The 20,127-nt window shown below is 34.1% G+C and overlaps 1 protein-coding gene across 1 annotated transcript in view; it reads right to left on the reverse strand.

Moving 5' to 3' along the window:
- Alg14 (ALG14 UDP-N-acetylglucosaminyltransferase subunit) overlaps positions 1–20,127 on the reverse strand; it is a 93,059-nt gene that overhangs the window by 71,078 nt on the left and 1,854 nt on the right. The window contains exon 2 of the mRNA XM_046462171.2: positions 16,501–16,652. Within this exon, the coding sequence (XP_046318127.1) occupies positions 16,501–16,652 (152 nt within the window). The remainder of the gene's footprint in view (positions 1–16,500; positions 16,653–20,127) is intronic.

Genomic DNA, 20,127 nt, shown 5'->3' on the forward strand with positions numbered 1-20,127 from the left:
TGCTTTTAATTAATTCTTAGGGTTTGCAATATTTATGATCTTTCCTCCCAAACTGTATCAAAAACTTCTTGAGTCAAAGAGCACTTTCTTTCATTACTTGTATTCCTCATAAAACTTAGTATAAATTTTGTACCCAGAAACTGGCTAATCATATCTACTTTTGGTTTTCAAGAAGGACTTTACCTTTGCAAAGGCAAAGCTTCTAGTGAGCTGTTCTATCTGTCTCAGAAAAGAGCACTTTGGACAAATATAACAGTACTACAAGTTTGGCAAGGTATACAGTAGAAAAAGTCTAAATAAAACATTCTCTAGGCTAAAAAGACTATTCCAAAGCTATATAAAGCTCTTTCAAATTCAAGAAAGGCAAATCTCTTCTGGAAATGGTATATGATACTCCCTAAAAAAGAAGTGAAGGAAACCTCCCCGCTTCTACCCCACCACTACCATTTGCCAGAGCAGTCTAATATATACTAGAAATCTCCACACCACTGGCAGTTCTAAGTTAGATCAAACTACTCAATGTTCAGCAGTGTGCTGCCACCCGGTGGCAGCATGGAGGAATGACATCAACACAGATTTGGGAAGGTTATACAAAAGCACAATAAAAGAAGTTCTTTAGCACAGGGAAGGACTTTCCAGGACCATTTCTGAATCCTGAAGGACTTTTCTGGAAAGTGAGAGGAACGGGAAAAGCATAAAAAAGAGAGGGATAAAGGATAGAATAGAGGTACAGGAAACAAATAGGTAGGACTTAAGATGGTTTGGAATCAGTGCAAGGAGAGCCTGGGAAGTCCCTTTGAATTCCAGGAAGGTTTTAGGGAGTTGTAGCCATGGTGGAGGCTGCTGATTGGTTTGGGTGCATGAAACAATATAATGACACTTGAAAACAGGGATGCTCCACTTACAGACTACCCAGGGACACTGATAACAAAGTAACTCCGTTCTTATGATTACCCAGAACAGAAACTTTGAAGTCATTCATGCTCTTCTTTCTCTCTTTTCTTCAAATTCTAACCCAATTTGCAGGAAATTTTGTGAACTCTACTTTTAAAAAAATCCAAAAATCTAACATTCCCCCCCGCTTTTTTTTATCCTCACTGGTGCAAAGTACACTATCTCCTATTCAGATTGCTGAAACATCCACCCAGTTGGTTTCCTTGGTTTCATTTTTGCTTTGAGACACAGCAATGACAGTGATCAAACTTCCAGCAAAACCTTCCAGTAGCTACCTATTTTCCTCACAGTCAGAGAGGAAATTCTTAGAATTCCTTCAAAGCCCTCTATCATCTGGCTCCCTGCCCTATGTTCTCACTCCATCCCCAATGTCTCCCTCCACTCATTCTGCTCCAAGGACTCTGCCATTCCCCCAATATCCAGGAAGGCCCCATTTGAGGACTGCTGGGAAACTGAGCCCTCTGCCTGAAATGCACTTATCCCAGTTGTCTCCATCTTCTTCAAGTTTCTATGAGAAACTGAAACTCTTCCACCTCCTCAGAATGTGCATTCCCTATATCCCTGTGTAATCGCCCTCCCAGCACTGATCACCTTCAGATTTTCCAATTCCCTATTTCTAGTATGACTGTCTTCACTTGGGTTGAGTAAGCTCCCTGATTGCAGGTCTACTTTGCACTGATGTATCTCAACTGCCCACAAAAATGCCTGGCAAATGGAAAGCAAACATTTCTTGTTGAATAAACAAAGTTAAAAAAAAAACATTGAATTTTGACTGTTACTGCACTATACATTTGGGCAAAAGGAAAGTAAATTTTTAAGCATTAGGAACATGCCTCTGTATTTATTCCATACTTAATGGCTCTTAGTAAGATTTCACTATTGTGTCCATATTATTTCCTTTTACTGAAGAACCTATCCTACGGCTGGGGTTGTGGCTCAGCGGTAGAGTGCTCGCCTAGCACATGCAAGGCCCTGGGTTCAATCCTCAGCACCACATAAAAATAAATAAATAAAATAAAGACACTGTATCCAACTACAACTAAAAAATAAATATTTTTTAAAAAGAAGCTATCCTAGTGTTTAATACATAAGGTATCTTTTCCATTATTTTTTCTAATAGTTTTTGATATCACATAAGAAAGTTATTGGTGTTTCCATATTCAGCTTGCATTTGACACTTTTCTAAACTAATATTTGGTAATCTTTTAACTGCTTTTTTTCTAGATGTAATTATTTATAGAATACATGACTTTATTTTTTCTTTTTCAATATTTATACCTCTTACTTCATCTTAGGTAAAGGGTCAAAACAAAGAATAGTGCTACTAGTAGCAGATGTTCTTATTTTGGCTTTGACTTTAGACATAAAGAATGCCTCTAACAGACATTGGCTTTTGGTTCTAAATATACTTTTTTATATTAAGAAAACCATTGAAAATGTGAGGATATGGATTATTTGTGTAACACAAGTTTTTTTTTTAATTTTTATTTTTTAGTTGTTGATGGATTCAATGACTTTATTTTATTTATTTATTTTTATGTGATGCTGAGGATCAAACCCAGGACCTTACACATGCTAGGCGAGCACTCTACCATTGAGCCACAACCCCAGCCCCTGTAACACAAAGTTTTAAGAAGCAAACTGTGGTCAGCCACGGGATGCATGTGATACAGAGATTAGAGTCCAAACCAATAGCAGCATTTATAAGGTCTGCATGTAATAAATCTCTCAGTATTGCTGTCAAGTTATTAAAAAATGTGAATGGAGGGCAGGAATTTTATTTAAGGCCAAAAAAAACAAAATAGTTTAGTGTATCTAATACATTAGTCTGTACCCCATACATTTATACTGTTTTATTATGGATACTTCAAATTCAGTCAACAATTTGCCAGAATGCTGTGGTAAGAAAGGGCTGACAGACTCTTTAGTATCAGCAAGTTGGGCTTCTTCATTTTTTAAGCTTCTTCCTAATAAAAGTAACATTCACATTTATTATACAAAATCTAGCAAGTTAGAAGAATATTTATAGAATGTGTGTAAGTACAAAAGTGTTTACTGCAGCAATTAGTGAAAGACTACAAACATCAAGGAAATGGTACATCATTATTGTGGATTACTAGGTGGTCATTACAAAGTATAATAATCTATTTGTACCAACAATGGTGAATTATCAAGGTATAGTGTATTGTTTTGTTTTTGTGATACTGGAGATTAAACCTAGGGCCTTGCATGTGCTAGGCAAGTGTTCTACCATGGAACTACACCCCCATATCAAGATGTAGAATTGAAAGGAAAAACATTATAGATAATATATAGGGTTTGATTTATGAACGATCCCATACCCCATTCTCTCCAAAGATCCCCAACCCTGCCTATGTGATCACATGTATATGTGTACATAGAATTCATAATACTTGGTTATGTCACAGGTGTAACAGGAGGGAATAAGCACTGGCAGGCTATAACTCCAGCTGGTACAGTGGTACAGTCGTACCTCTAGAGTGGGACTGGGGTGGTGATGAAGAACTTCTACTTTTTACTTTATAACCTTTTAATTTATTTATCTATTTATTTACCTATTTACCTATTTATTTATTAGTTGTAGTTGAACACAATACCTTTATTTTATTTATTTATTTTTATGTTGTGCTGAGGATCAAACCTAGCCTTGCAGTACTAGGTGAGCACTCTACCACTGGGACACAACCTCAGCCCCTACTTTATAACTTTTATTGTCTAAAGTTTCTAAATTAAGAAACAAATAAAAAAGAATGCAATTTAGAAAGAATAGAAAAGAATAAAGAATAGACAAATAACCACCATCACAGTAAATTCTAGGATATATTCAATGAAGATTTGATGAAATATCCACTTGGGATAGTGTCTTGTACAGAATCAGTACTCAGTGGGAAGAATGGAAGATCTTTCGATTGGGTATTTTTGGAATGAATGAACAAATAAATAACCTTTCTTGGGAAAACACTGGAAGCCTAATTATAGAGTACTGAGAAATTTAAAAGGCTTGAAAACAAAGAAGGTTGGCTCCAATTTTTAACCCTTTAAGCCAGTTTTCAACAATTTCTATTGTTGTTTTATGTGTAAAAGAGACTACTCTATATAAACGCAGTTTAAAAAAAATGTTTGTGGCCAACTCATGGTCTGACAGAAGTTACCAGGAGTAATGTCTGGGTATCAAGGGAGGCAGCTATGAAACAAGGTTCAGATTCAAAGCAAATAAAAGGATGAAGGAAAATCCACATGTGTTTCCCTTCCAGACTTTGCAGGGTGGTGGTGGGGCTCTATTTCATCAGAAGACTACCGCTATTTAGGAAGAATGCTTTGGTTTGAGTTATCATTTACTTTCATATCACTCTGGTAATTGGTTCTATTTGGAAAGGTTACTATCCAATTTTTACTGAAAGATATTACTTTAGCTACTCTTTACTTTAGAACTAATCCCAGTGGAAATTACTTTTCCTTTAGAAGAATTTTCAAGATATTTTTTCATTTAAGTAATTTCACAGCCAAACATCCCTCACCCCTTAGCTCTTAGCTCTTCACCTTACTGATCTCAGTTGTTATTAGTAAAAGGAATCCTATTTCTTGTAAAAATGTGGTTAAACCACTGAGAGAAACATAGGTTAACTAGTAGAATTAAATTGTATAACAGGATTATTTCTCTTTACTCTTATATAATTATAAACAGGGCAAACTAAACAATGTAAAGATTTTCCATAGCACTAAAAAAAAATACAGAATCAAGGGAATCAGAATAAAGATTTTTTTGTTGTTTGTTTTTATTGTTTGTTTTTGATTGAACCTAGGGTCATTTTACAACTGAACTATGTACCAGCTCTTTTTATTTTGAGATAGGCTCTTGTTCAGTTACTGTGGCTGGTCTTGAATTTGTGATCCTTCTGCTTCAGACTCCTGAGTCACTGGGATTATAGGCATGCACCACCATACCAGCTGAAAGAAGTGTGCACAACAAAAGTAGATTCCCTCTAACATAAATTAGTAAAATTATATTATAAATTTAAAAATTTAGCTTAAAAATGCTATATATTTATATCTATCATGAATAAATACTACTAATAATAGTAATAATCCTGTTATACAATTTAATCTTCTAATAAAAAATATTAATTTTTTCCATATACTGCCAAGACTCTATATACTACCAAGACTTTTAGAAATTTATTGAATAATTCTATTTCTGAATGGGCTTTAAACCAAATAACAAAATTCCTATGTTACTTGAGTAAGTGATTAATACTGGTAATATGTGTCTTCTTTTTTAAAATATTTATTATTTATTTTTTATTTGTAGCTGGACACAATACCTTTATTTTTATTTATTTAGTTTTATGTGGTGCTGAGGATTGAACCCAGGGCCTTGCATGTGCTAGGCAAGCTCTCTACTGCTGAGCCACAACCCCAGCCCTGATGTCTGGGATAGTCTTCTTTTTTAGAACAAGCCAATACAAAAAGAATGAGTTTTAATTTCTCACGAATCAAGTATGAATCAATGCATTTTTATTCCTGAAGTGCTCAGGGTGATATGGATGTGACACCTGCCGAAGCACACAATGTAGTTATTGTCAATGCTTTAAAATGGTACGCATGTTCTGACTCACTTAAGAAGTCTGAAAAAGTTCAATTATAAAGAAGTAGGTCAAGGCCTATAACCACAAGAGTATTATTGATAGCAAGAAAATTGCAGATGGCAATATAATATCAGAAAAAAACAAGTGAAGAAAATTGGAGGAGGAAAGGAGCACTGTTTCCACAAATTGTACAGAATCGACATCCACACAGAGGGTAGCTCAAACCTCTCACTTGCATAATTATGCCAGATATACAATGCCCCTAAAATTTCAGGAAAAGAGGCCTACAAAGGAACAAACTAACAGCTGATATTTCCATAATAATACCAGCTTCCCTATATTTGAAAGTTAGAATGCTCTGGGGCCCGATTTTTTAGTGCTATTTTGTTTTCTATAAATCGATTACTGGGTAATATAATCCATTTTCTTAAGTCAATCCATTTATACACAGATGACTCCCAAATTTATATTGCAGACCATACCTCCCTCCTGAACTTCAGACTCATGGATCCAGCTGTTTATGCTACACTTTTATGGGTATAATTACAGATGTCTCACACTTAGCCCTCCTGTTCTGCACTGTAACCTTACAACTCCATCATTCTAGTGGCTGAGGCCAAAGACATGGATGTCATTTTCTATCCACCCCCCCTCCCACACCCTGGCCCCCACCATCCCAATCTCCAAGTCTTATCTGCCAGAAAATTCTACTATTTCTACCTTCAAAATATATCCAGGATTTGACTACTTCCCATCATACCCACTGTTGCCATCCTGGTCCAAGCCACACCTTTGTCTAATTTGGATTATTAACATACTTCTAAACTCCTTTCCCAGCTTCTGCCTTTTTCCCCATTAGTTATTCAGCAAGCAAAGTGATCCTGTTAAAACAGAAGTCAGATCATGTCATTATTCTACCTAAAACTCAGTGGTTCCCAATCTCACTGGGAACAACTCTAAACCTAAAAATCAACTACATGATCTTAAAAGACCTGGCCAATACCCTCACCCTTGCCTCACCTGGCATCCTACTCAGCTTTCCCTCACTTCCTTTGCTTTGGCTGCACTGATCTCCTTGCTATCTCACAAGCACACTGGGCACAATTCTGCCTTAGGGTGTACTATGCAGTCATCCAAGGGTTCTATTTCCTCAGATGGTTTGATACCTTTACTTCTTTCAGGTCTTAGTTCCAACACTATCTTTCCTGGTTATTCTACCTAAAATTGCAACCCCACTTTCAACCTCCTAAAACTGCCCATTCCCTCTCCTTGGTTTCTTTATCTCCTTAAGTTCTCATTAACACATCATGAATTTTACTTAATTACATTGTTTATTATCCCCCACCCCCATTAAAAAGTAGTCCTCAGAAAGCAGAGATAAAATTCAACTTGGAATTCTAAGTGTTGAATATATAACAAAATAAAAAGGGCAAAAACAAGACATATTTTCAGGTAAATAAACAAACAACATGGAATAAAATAATAAACAAATTTTAAAAAGATAATTATGTTTAAAATTTTAAAAATACTTTGGAATAATTAAAGAAAAATCCATAATGGGAACTTTTTGACATCTATATCAAAATGTATGAAATGCAGTTAAAAATGTTAAAGAGTAATACATAGTTATAAATACTTATATTCAAAGATAAGGGTAAATACATGACTTAAAATATCAAAAAAGAACAACAGGTTAAACATACAAAATTAGAAGAAAGAAGATTGTGAAAATGGAAAGAGAAATTAAAGAAACAGAAAAGATACAACAGAGAAATCAAAAAGCTAAACATGGAAAAAAATATTAAACTTTTAAATGTCTGACTTCAAGTAAGCAAAATTACTAATAAATCTTTATTGCTGTAGCACACACTTACAAAAATTTTGTCAAGAGAATATTATGAAAATATTTATGTCAAAACATTTGCAAATTTATATAAAATGAACACATTTTAGAAAAATATTTTTCTAAAATATTTTTAGAGGTACTAAGCAACTCAGTGAGGCCCTGTCTCTAAATAAAATACAAACATAGAGCTGATGATGTGGCTCAATAGTTCAGTGCCCCTGAGTTCAATCCCTGGTACTCACCCCCCTCAAAAAAGGAAGAAGAAACAAAGTCCAAAGAATCCTACAACCATAGCAAAAAAGATCATAACAAGCCTAACTGGTTTTATACACAAGTTCTGAAAACTTTAAAAGATTAATTCCATTTTAATATAAATTCCTCCTGAACACAAAAAATTGTGTGCATTCTACAACTCACGTAATCAGATTGCTGTAACCTTGATATCATAATCAAAGAACACTCCGAGAAAGGAAAAGTACAGGCCAATCTTATTCATGAAAATAAATGAAGAAACATGAAACAATATGTTTGCAAACCAAATCAAGCAATGCCTTAAAATAGAACATACAATGAACAAGCTGCGTTTATTCCAGGAATTCAAGAATAACTCATACCACGTAACTGACCACATAAAAAGATATAAAAAAATTTTAAAAATTACCATCTCAGATGCAGAAAAGACATTTCATAAAAAGAAAACATGTGATTTAAAATAAAACTCTTGGGATATTTTTAAAATTAGAAGTAATACAAGGATGACCATTATACTGCCTTTATTGATGCCATTCAGGAAATTCTAACAATAAAATGAGAAAAAGAAATAAAAGTTATAAGAATTAGAAAAAATCAGAATTGTTTCTATTTGCAGATGATGATATTATCTTCGTAGGTAACAAGCTAATAAATTAAAGAATTAATTACATTGTAGAGAGGTAGTTCTCATAAGATGCCTATATAGATAGAGGTTCTCTCTAAAATGATGTATTCAATTTAATTCAAATAAAAACACCAACAAAGTTCTTTGTGAGTTTGTCAGAGATAAGTTAAAAATTTATGTAAAAAAAAAAAGAACAATTAAAACACTTCTATAGGAGCTTGTTACTGGCTCAGTACAGAAAAACAAACCAGTTAACAGAATTGAGAGCTAAGAGACTCTGAATACTCAGAAACTTGACATACAGTGATGGCACTGAAGATCAGAGGGAAAAGGACTATTTTGGCCTGAGACAGTGTTTTACCATATGGAAATTAGGTCCCTTTCAAACATTACACAGAAAAATCAATTTCAGATGGATTAAAGACAAATGTGGAAAAGAAAATGTTAAAACTTTCAGAAAATAACATAGTATAACTCTGACCTTGAAGTCCTAAGGGAAAATATAAATTTGGAGTCTTCAAAGAAAATATAAACATTAAAATCTAAAACTTCTCTTCATCATAAAACAACAGGAGAAGCAGCTATCTATGCATTTAGAAAGAATATACAGCTATCTATCCATTTACCTACACACAAAAGGTTGGTATATAGAATAGACAGAAAAAATGGTCCTAATCTGAAGGAAGATTCTAAGAGTTCACTGAATTTCAGAAAAAACTAAGGAGGAAACAGACGTGACCTGATTAAATTTCATATTTCTAAAAAAAAAAAAAAAAAGTCAAAACTGGCATCAAACAGCTTTTCTGAAATTCTAATGGTTAGAAGAGAATGATTCTGAGAGGAAAAGAAAATCGTGGCATTATAATCAGAACTGTTTAGTAAGCCAAACAACTATCAAGGTATGAACGCAACAACCTGGAAATACACTGCCCTTGTAACTTTTCTAGAAAAAGGCTGAGCCAAAGAGAAGACAGAATGAATTCAAAAGAAGACATGGCACACAAGCAGCAGTGGTAAGACTACATGACTATTGATGACACAGGAGATATAAGTTACTTAAGACAGGAGAGGGTAATAAAAAATCCACTCTAGCTTTTAAAAGATTTTCCTCTCATTCCTGACACTTTGTAATTATTTTCCCTTATTCTTTTCCATTTCCTCATTTTTGGCTTTTAGAGCAAAGAATGCCAGAAGAGAATTGCTTTAGCTCACTTCTGATTCACTTATAAGGTTTTCAGTGGTATTTATCCATTTAATTTTTAATTGTGACAATAATTTTAAAAACATTTCCAGTTTTCCAGTTTTTTGTTTTGAGATTGCTTCTTTTGCAAAATAGACTATTCTTGTTTAATTAATGGACTATCTACTTGAATTTCAATAATATGAAATCAGTTATTTGTGTTTTTATATTAAATGTTTTGGCAGGGACCTTTTGCTTTTAACCTGTTGATTCTCTTCAAACTGTCTAATCATGTTTCATTTTCAGTTTGTAAGTATGAATGACTATCTCGTTAAGTGTCATCTGATACAACTTTCTTCAATTATGAAAATGTTCTATTCCATAGTGTCCAATGTAATAGCTACTTGCTACATGTGGCCACTGGGCATTAGAAATGTAGCTAGTGCAAATGAGGGACCAAATTTTAATTTTTATTTAAATTTAATTAATTTAAACTGAAATATAAATAGCCACACATGGCTGGTGGCCACTATAATGGACGCACTAGGTATAGATTGTTCAGTATTCTTGACTCAAATGGGCTCTTTCAGCAAATGTACTGATCACTACTTACTTCTTCAGCAACTGTATTCCTGTTCATAGTCTGGTAAAGAATTCCATGGAATGTACAAAGGAGGCTATTAGGGGTATCAGGTGCCAAGTTCCCTATGCTGTAGTGCAGAAAAAGGCCTGTAGGTGGACCCTTTCCTTTAACAGGGCTTGATGGGAAGGTATCTCTCTCAGTATTTGGGTCTTAACCTTCATACTCCAACACCCGCCTAAACACACACACACACAAGGCCTAGACACACACACATACAAGTGTATGCATTGTGGTAAACAAGAATGGATGGCAGAGAGGACAACAGACCCTTTCAGGAATGGGATTTTTTTTTTTTCCTCTAACAGCAGTTGCATTGCTCCAGCACAAAATTAACTGTCAGAAGAATGCCAAATAGAGATGCTTAGTATTGCACTGTGGTAACACTTTGATAATAAAAAATAATGGCACTTAAAAAATCTAAAATCTTTGGCTTTCTTATCAATGTGAATCAAACACAACTTGATGGGTTTGACAGCAAATGTCCAAATGTTTCACTAAGCAATGAAACTATTCAGCAAGTAAACAATACAAATGTGAGTCCTAGAGGGGATATTCAATAGGTACGCTAAATTAAAATTAGAGCCTCTAATTTGAATGTAACTTCAGAAAGAAGAATATACACACTAATAATTGGGTAAACCAAAGATACCAGTACCTTAAATTGAAAAACCAGTAAGAATTTTGAGATGATTTTGAACTTTACATATATATTTTTTAAGTGCTCAATGCCACTGGCAAATTATAATACTTTTAACATTCTTTTGGTGTGAAAAATTCCTCATAATTTTCTCCTAATAGTTCTCAGATGCACTCTAGGATAAGAGATTAAATGACATTTTTAGTCTCTGATACGCTAGACAAGAATTCCCAGGGCATTCTTCTCTAAGTTTTTAAAAGCGGCAGAGTAGCTACGCAGGAGAAATAGAGGATTTGGGGCTAGGGTTGTGGCTCAGTGGCAGAGTGCTCACCTGGCAAGCATGAGGCACTGGGTTCGATCCTCAGCACCACATAAAAATAAAATAAAGGGATTGTGTCCACCTACAACTAAAAAATAAATATTTAAAAAAATAAAAGAAGTAGAGGATTTGAAGAAGTATAAGTAAGTGACATATATTTGATGGGACCTTGGTCAAATTATTTATGCCTTTGAGCTTTGATTTTCTCATTTGCAAATGGAATACTATTATCTGTCTTAAAATTATTGAAAGGGCTAATTATTAGCATACTCAATAGTCTCTACTATTTTCTTTCAAATTTGCTTGCTATATTTGCCAAATAGACTCTACTGAAATAGTTCTGTGTACATATTTGCACTGGAGAGAATAGTATCCTCTCAAAATTCATGTCTACCTAGAACCTGTGAATGTGATCTCATTTGGAAATAGTCTTTGTAGAATGTAATCAGGCTAAGATGAGGTTATTTTGAATTATAGTGGTCCCTACATTAGATAATTGGTATCCTCAAAAAAAAAAAAAAAAAGCAAATAAACAGACTTGGAAGAGGCCATGTGATGACGGAGGCAGAACCTGGAGTGATGCTGTTGCAAACTAAGGAATGCTAAGGACAGCTGGCAGGCCCTAGAAGTTAGGAAATGGTAAAGAAAGATTCTTCCCTAGAACCTTGAGAGAAAGCATAGCCTTGTGACACACTGATTTCAGATTTACAGCCTCCAGAACTGTGAGAAAACACATTTCTGTTGTTTTAAGCCACCCAGTTTATGGTATTTTGTTATAGCAGCCCTAAGAAATTAATGTAGTATTTATTGATCACCAAAACAAAATGTAAGCATTCTGGCTCATCTCTCACCAGAAAAAAAGTGCCTTATATTTGTTTTGTTCTATGGCTGAATGACAGAATGTAGATTCATATTCTGATCTTGTTTAATATGGAGTTCCTAAGAATACATTTTAATAGTGTTTTAGTTTGTTTTCAAGCGACCAAAACTCAAACAGATTTTTTTTTTAAAAAATGTGTACATGATCTAGCCCCAACTGAGTCTTAACATTACTTTTATAACTGAGGAGACAAAAACCTTAAACCAACAACCCAATCCTAGAGCAATCCCAGAACAAAAAAGAACTATACATGTAAAGACACATGTATAAAACAGGAAAGGGAACAAACCTCAATTGATGCCCAAGTCTAAGTCCTCTGAAAACATGAGGAAAAGGGCCAACAAACCTCCCTCCAAAATTCACAATCCCGCAACAAAGGATCCCATGCATAAGGAAGTGAATGAAACTCCAGAGAAAGATTATAAAAAATTCATTATTAAAATGTTCAGTGAACTAAAAGAAGATCTAAGGAATGAATTACAAGAACAAATACAAACACGAAAAACTATTTCAATAAAGAAATAGAAATATTGAAAAGAAACCAATTAGAATGCCTAGAAATGAAAGTCACAAACAATCAAATTAAAAATTCACTTGAAAGCATCACAACATATTATATTGCATAGAAAGTAGAACTTCAGCCCTTGAAAAACAGAACTTCAGGCCTTAAAAGATGGGGTACATGAACTTGAGTACACAGTATGCAGTAAATGGAAAAAAAAATACAGAACATGATCAGAATATACAAGAACTCTGGGACAACATCAAGAAACCAAACCTGAGAGTCAATGGGACAGGAGAGAACATAGAGATACAGGCTAAAGGCATTAAGAACATTTTCAATAAGATAGTAACAGAAAACTTTCCCTGTTATCAGAAATGAGATCGGCATCCAAGTACAGGAGGCGTAAGGACCCCAAAAAGACCAGATCAGAAGAGAATTTCTCCAAGACAAATCATAATCAAAATGCCTAGCACAGAAAATAAGAAAAGAATATTAAAAGCTGCAAGAGGTCACAGAGGCAAATCAAAAAGGCTCATTTCTTACTTCTCAACTTGAATCCTAAAATCAAGAAGGGCCTGAAGTGAGATATTCCAAGCTCTGAAAAAAACAAAACAAAAAAACAAACAAACAAAAAAACAATTGCTACACCTAGCAAAGCTCTCTTTCATATTCAATGGGGAAATAAAAACCTCCCATGACAAGAGTAAACTAAAAGAATATATGACCACCAAGCGAGCACTACAAAGAATACTCACAGATAAACTGCACCCTGAGAAACCCAAAACCAAATCCCAGAACTCCCAAATAGATGAAGATCAACAGAAGATTAATCATCTAAATGAAAATCAAGACAGAATTAAAATAACAAAAAATAAAAATGGTAGTAAACCACAAACACATATCCATGATAACACTGAATATAAATGGTCTCAACTCCCCCCAAAAGACATGGATTATCAAAATGGATCAAAAAGCAAGATCCAGTTATATGTTGTTTGCAAGAGACTCATCTCATAGGCAAAGACATTCACAGGTTAAAGGTAAAAGGATGGGAAAAAATATTCTATACAAACAGGAGTCTGAAAACAAGCTGGAGCAGCTATTCTCATATCTAACAAAATAGATTTTAAGCAAAAATTAATCAGAAGAGACAAAGAAGGCCACTACATCCTGGTAAAGGGAACAATCCAACAAGAAGATTTAACAACAGTAGATATATATGCCAGTGCAGTAAAATGTCAGTGCACCCAATTACATAAAAAAAAAAAAAAAAAAGAAAATACTCACTGACATTAAATTTCAGATCCCAATACAATAATACTGGTGATTTCAACATACTTATCACCAACAGGTATGTCATCAAAGCATAAAATGAATAAAGATATAACCAAACTAAATAATATTATAAATCAAATGGTCCTAATAGACAGTTATAGAATACTTCACCCTAAAACAGCTGAATTTACCTTCTTTTCAGCAGCTCATGAAATCTTTTCCAAAATAGACCTTATTCTAGGTTTTAGCAAATACAAAAACAAAACAAAACAAAACCCCTTGATACAATCCCATGAGTCCTTCTGGAATGAAACCAGAAATCATCAGCAACAAAAAGAATACAAACCACATAAATACATGGAGATTAAATGATACTCTTTTAAGAGAAAAATGGACCAAAGAAGAAATGAAAGACGAAACTAAGAAATTCTTACAAACAAATGGGAACAAAGATACAACATATCAAAATCTCTGGGTCAGTAGAAAGCAGTACTATAAGGAAAATTTATTACATTGCATGCCTACATTAAAAAGTATTAGAGAGATCCCAAATAAATGAGTTTATGTTCTACTTTGAGGCTTAGAAAGGAAGAAGAAACTAATTCTAAAATCAGTTAAAGACAGGAAATAATAAATATCAGAGCCAAAATTAATGAAATAGAGAATAAAAAATACACAGAATAAATGCAACAAAGAGTTGGTCTTTGAAAACATAAATAAATATTGTCAAAATGATCATACTACCAAAAACAATACACAAATTCAAAGCAATCCCCTTCAAAATTCCAATGGCATTCTTCACACAGAACTAGAAAAAACAGTCCTTAAAATTCAACTGGGAGAATAAGAGACCAAGAATAGCCAAAGCAATTATAAGCAAGAAAAGTTAAGTGGGAAGCATCACAATAACCGATCTCAAGCTATACTACAGAGCTATAGTAGCAAAAACTACCTATTGGCATCAAAATAGACATGAAGACTAATTGAATACAATAAAAGACTCACAGACGGACCCACATGCTTACAGCCATCTTGTACTTGACAAAGGTGCCAAAAATATATGTTGGAGAAAAGACAGTCTTTTTAACAAATGGTGCTGGGAAAACTGGACATCCATATGTAGAAGAATGAAATTATATCCCTATCTCACTCTGAACAAGTCAAATAAAAATAGATCAAAGACTTAGATATTAGACCAGAAACCTTGCAACTGCTAGAAGAAAACACTCCATCATATAGGTGCAGGCACTGACTTCCTCAACAAATCCCCTAAAATTCAAGAAATAAAACCAAGAATTAATAAGTGGGATGCCACAAAATTAAAAAGTTTCTGCATAGCAAAGGAAATGATTAAGAATGTGGAGAGAAAACCTACAGAAAGGTGGGGGGGGGGAACCTTGCCAGCTACTCTTCTGACAGAGTATTCATAATCAAAATATAAAAAGAATTCAAAATATTCAACACCAAAATTACAAATTACCCAGTCAATAAATAGGCAACAGAAATAATGTTTGTTTGTTTGGTTTTGCAGAAATTTCCCCAAAAGAAGACAGAAGGCCAACAAATATATGAAAAGCTGTTCAACATCTCTAGAAATCAGGGAAATGCAAACCAAACTATATGAAGATTTCATCATACACCAGACAGAATGGCAATTATCAAGAACATAAATAATAAATGCTGGCAACAATGTAGGGGAAAAGTACATTGATACATTGTTGGTGGGATTGCAAATAAGTACAATCACTCTGGAAAGCAGTATGTAGATTCCTCAAAAAACTAGGGATGACACCACCATGACCCAGCTATCTCACTCCTTGGTATTTATCCAAAAGAACGAAAATCAGCATACTACAGAGATGCAGCCACTTCAATGTTTATAGCAGCACAATTCACAATAGCCAAATTATGGAATCAGTCCAGATGCCCATCAACAGATGAATGAATCAAGAAAATGTGGTATAAATATGCAATGGAGTTTTACTCAACCATAAAGAATGAAATAATGAAACTTGCTAGTAAATGGATGGAAATGGAGAACATCATGCTAAGTGAAACAGGCCAGACTCAGAAAATCAAGGATAGAATGTTTTCTTTCATATGTGGAAGCTAGAGCAAAAGAAGGAAAAGAAGACCATTGTGGGGGTGGAGGTGAGAAATGGGATATTATAAATATATAGGGAAAATCAGTGGAGTACAAGGAAAAAAAGAGAGGGAGAAAGGAAAGGAAACAGGAAGAATATGAAATAAATTTAATAAAATCATGTTATATACATACATAAATGTACCAAAGGGACTTTCACCTTATGTATGTGTAGAAAGTACCAATCAAAAATAAATAAATAAAGGAGTAAAAGGAAGTTCAGTAGAGTAGAGGAGGAAGAATAGGGTGAGAGAGAAGGGGGAATGGGGATTGAAATCAAATTCCTTGCAAGTATGATTTTGTCAAAATGAACTCAACTACTATGTATAATTATGGTTTAATAAAAAACACTAAAAAAGTGTGTGTGTGTATGAATATGTAATAGATCCCAATATTATGTAAAATTATAATGCACTAATGGGGAAAAAAGAGAAAAAAGCTAATAAAGTTTGGATCACTAAAAAAAATGTGAGTCTGAGTGAGAGAGTAAAGGAAATGAATTTCATCATATCAGTAAACATTTGACTGCCCATTGTGGGTAGGGCACTAAAGTGCCATAAAATTATTTTCAGAGAAACTTAAACTCAATGTACAACTTGTAAATTTTTTTTCAGAAATAGAAATAATCACTTACCATGGTATTACAATCTCGATTAGCTTGATCTCGTTCAAAAGACTTAATTTTATTGGAACTCATTTCATCAGTGTCAGCAATGACATAATGTCTAGGTGAGTAAGCACTGGACAAGCTCCCAACTAGCCTCAGGATCTCTGTGGTATGACCACCTGGAAAAAATATTGGAAGGCCTAAGATTAATAAATACACAATGGACATATCCATTTGACCAAGTTATACTGATATCATGTTTTCAAAGATGGGCACAGGGCTTAAAAGATAGGAAGACACTGAAAACAATAATCTGTCATTGTATAAACACTACTTTTGTAGAGGGAAAAGATAATGTATAAAAATAAATTTGACATTAGCAGTAGGTACCGAGGAAGGTATAAAGAAGTTCAAGATATAGTTCCTGTAATTAAGAAGACTGATAGGAAAAGGTCAAGACACACACCATAGAGTAAGATAAAAAGGATGCAAGACAGCAAGAAAAACTAAAATGGGAATGAAAGCAAGTAGATATCAATGTCCTAAGAGTTCGAAAGATCTGGTAAAGGTTCAGGTAACTCGAAAGGTAAAGATAATGAACTGACAGGAGTAGGGAGGCTACTGGGAAGAGACAGGGATTGTTAGAGCATGAGATGAAGATCTGAGATGTGTTCATGGAATGATGTGAATACTGGAAAGAAAGGTGAAGATGAAGTAAGATCAGGAAAGTAAAATGAAAGCAGTTACTGAAGACTTCTGTATAGAGAAAAAGGTAAAGGCATGAGCCCTGGCCAGCAGGGCTTGGATCTTCTTAAGGAAGATTTTTTCTGTTCACCACTGTAACCTCACTTCCTAACAGAGGTCTCAGCACACTGCAGATCCTCAAATATTTACCAGCTTCACCATATTTATTTTTTACTTTGGATTTTTTGTTTGTTTATTTTTGATGCTGGAGATCGAATCCAGGGCCTAGTACTTCTGAGGCAAGTGCTCTACTCTACCACTGAGTCCCCAGTCCAACGTTCAGTTTTTTAAATCATACGATCTCCAAAATTTTAATACCTCAATTTTAAAAGCATGAATTTAAAAGCAGAATAAAATAGACACTAGTATTGCTGTATGTATATACGTGACTATATTCAATGTGATTCTGCAACCTGTACACTCAGAAAAATGAGAAATTATATCCCATTTGATCAAATGTATTATATGTCAAGATCATTGTACTGTCAGGTGTAACTAATAAAAAAATAAAATAAAAAATAAAAAATAAATAAAAATAAAATTTAAAAAGATAACTACCATCTTTCCTCAGTATCTGTGAAAGATTATTTCCAGAATAGACATGAAACCAAAATTCACAGATGTTCAAGTACTCTAGAAAAAATGGTATAGTATTTGCATATAACTTACATACTTACTCCTGCATATTTTAAACCATCTGTAGATTACTTATAATGTCTATTATAATGTAAATGTTACATCATTGTTATAATGTATTGTTTAGGAAATAACGATAAGAAAAAAGTCTGTATATGTTTAGTACAAATATAATTTTTAAAAAAATATTTTTGATCTGCCATTGGTTGTATGCAAGGATAGAGAACCCATTGGACACGGAGGGAAAGCTAACTGCATGTTCACCATGGTTTATTTCGTGCAAACAACAACAGCAATGAAAGAATATCTATCACAAACCATTTAAGCACAATAAGGAACTATATTACACCTATTTTAGGTTCATGTTACAAGTTCTGTGCTTCAGCCAGGTTGATGTCTTCAACATTCTCTACATTCATCTTGTTTGTTACCTCCTCTTTCCTTTGATCAAGAGGGGGACTCCTTATCCCACCTCCTTTATGAGTCTAAGAATGAGTTTTTAATAATAATAAATACAAAGAAATATAATCAAACAAATTAAGTATGGGTTTCCACTTGACACACATATATATACATATATTTTTTAGTTGTTTATGGACAATTAAATTATTAGCGTACTCAATAGTCTGCCTTTATTTTATTTAGTTTTATGTGGTGCTAAGGATTGAACCCAGTGCCTCACATATGGCAGGCAAGTGCTCTACCACTGAGCTACAAACACAGCCCAAGATATCTCTCTCTCTCTCTCTTTCTCTCTCTCTCTCTCTCTCACACACACACACACACACACACACTTTTTTTTTTTTTTTGGTACTAGGGATTGAACTCAGGGGCAATCGACCAGAGCCACATCCCCAGCCCTATTTTGTATTTTGTATTTTAATTAGAGACAGGGTTACACTAACATTTTTTCTTAATAGTAGGAAAGGAGTAGTTTCTTTCCAGATTCTAGAAGGAATTATACATAGAAAGAAATGTGACACAGATTAATGTAAATGTCAATAATTATAATCACACACTGACTTTATAGAATTTTAAAGTAAGAGATGACAGGGGTATGTAATTTACACATCTGGTTTATACTCATTTCGGTATTTTTATTTTTAGCCTTGAAAAGTGTTGTGGTTTGCAAAGTAGGTACTTGTTTTCACAGCTGGAAAAATTAAGGATAAAACCTAAAATTCACAACATCTTCCACTGCAATGGAAACTTCATTTTACCTGCTTTAATAGTCTTCTCTCTCAAAAGGAAAACTTCATTAAGTACATACATTGAAAATTTAACTTTCCTACTGAAGTCATTAAAATGATGAACTCTGGGTCTATTTTAGTAGATATATTATTGAGGAATAAATCATCACAATTCTACCTTAAAATATACAACATCTAATCACTTCTCACCAACTCCTTTGCTACCATTCTGATCCAAGCCACTGTCACTTTTTACATGGATTATAAACATAGTTTCCTGGTCTCCACCCTACTCCCTCATTTCTCCATCAGGGTATTCTCAACACAGCATCCAGTTGAGATCCTATTAAAAAGAGTTGACTGAATTATTTAGCTCTGCTTAAAACTCTCCAATGGTGTTGTGTCTCTGGTGGAATAAAAGGCTTTTTGTAATCTGATTGCAATCTCTGCTCCTTTTGGACTTCATCACCTGCCTCTTTCCCCCTTATTTAGTCTACTCTGGTCACCTCTAACTTCCTTGCTATTGGATATCTGTCATTTTCCCAGGAAGTGTTCCTTGACAATTCTTTTAAAATGCTACTTCTCCTCCCATGTCATAGTATTTATCACTATATAACTTTACTATGTAGTCTTATTTCTTTCTTTTGCCTTTTACATCCCCCAATGTCTACCCCACTAGAAGGCAAACACCAAGGCAGGGATTTTTGTTCATTGTTACTGCTGTACCGCCAGTGAACATAAAATAATATGCTTTCCTATTGTTCAAAGAATGAGTTCAATATTAAATCTAAAATTTGCCCAAGGAGAACACACTGTGTATCAAAGGAAAGTAGTATATTTTGAGAGATGTCCTCTGAATATAAGTGCTTGACTAATAATATTTTATGGTACCTAAAGATTAAATGTTGCTTGGTTTTCAAGGTGAACTTTGAAAATACTTTTTCCCTCCTCAAAAAATTTCAGCATGAATTATTAAATTTATTTGATTACAAGTGGTTTTTTTGACTTGCATGATTCTTGAAGGTCCTTGATCCCTCCCTACCCTGAATGTGTTGAATGAGGGAAGACACCACTAGTCAGATGA

The sequence above is a fragment of the Marmota monax genome, unplaced genomic scaffold, assembly GCF_021218885.2.
Source record: "Marmota monax isolate L192 unplaced genomic scaffold, Marmota_monax_Labrador192_F-V1.1 WCK01_AAM20220418_F8-fsc00070, whole genome shotgun sequence".
Lineage (NCBI taxonomy): Eukaryota > Metazoa > Chordata > Mammalia > Rodentia > Sciuridae > Marmota > Marmota monax.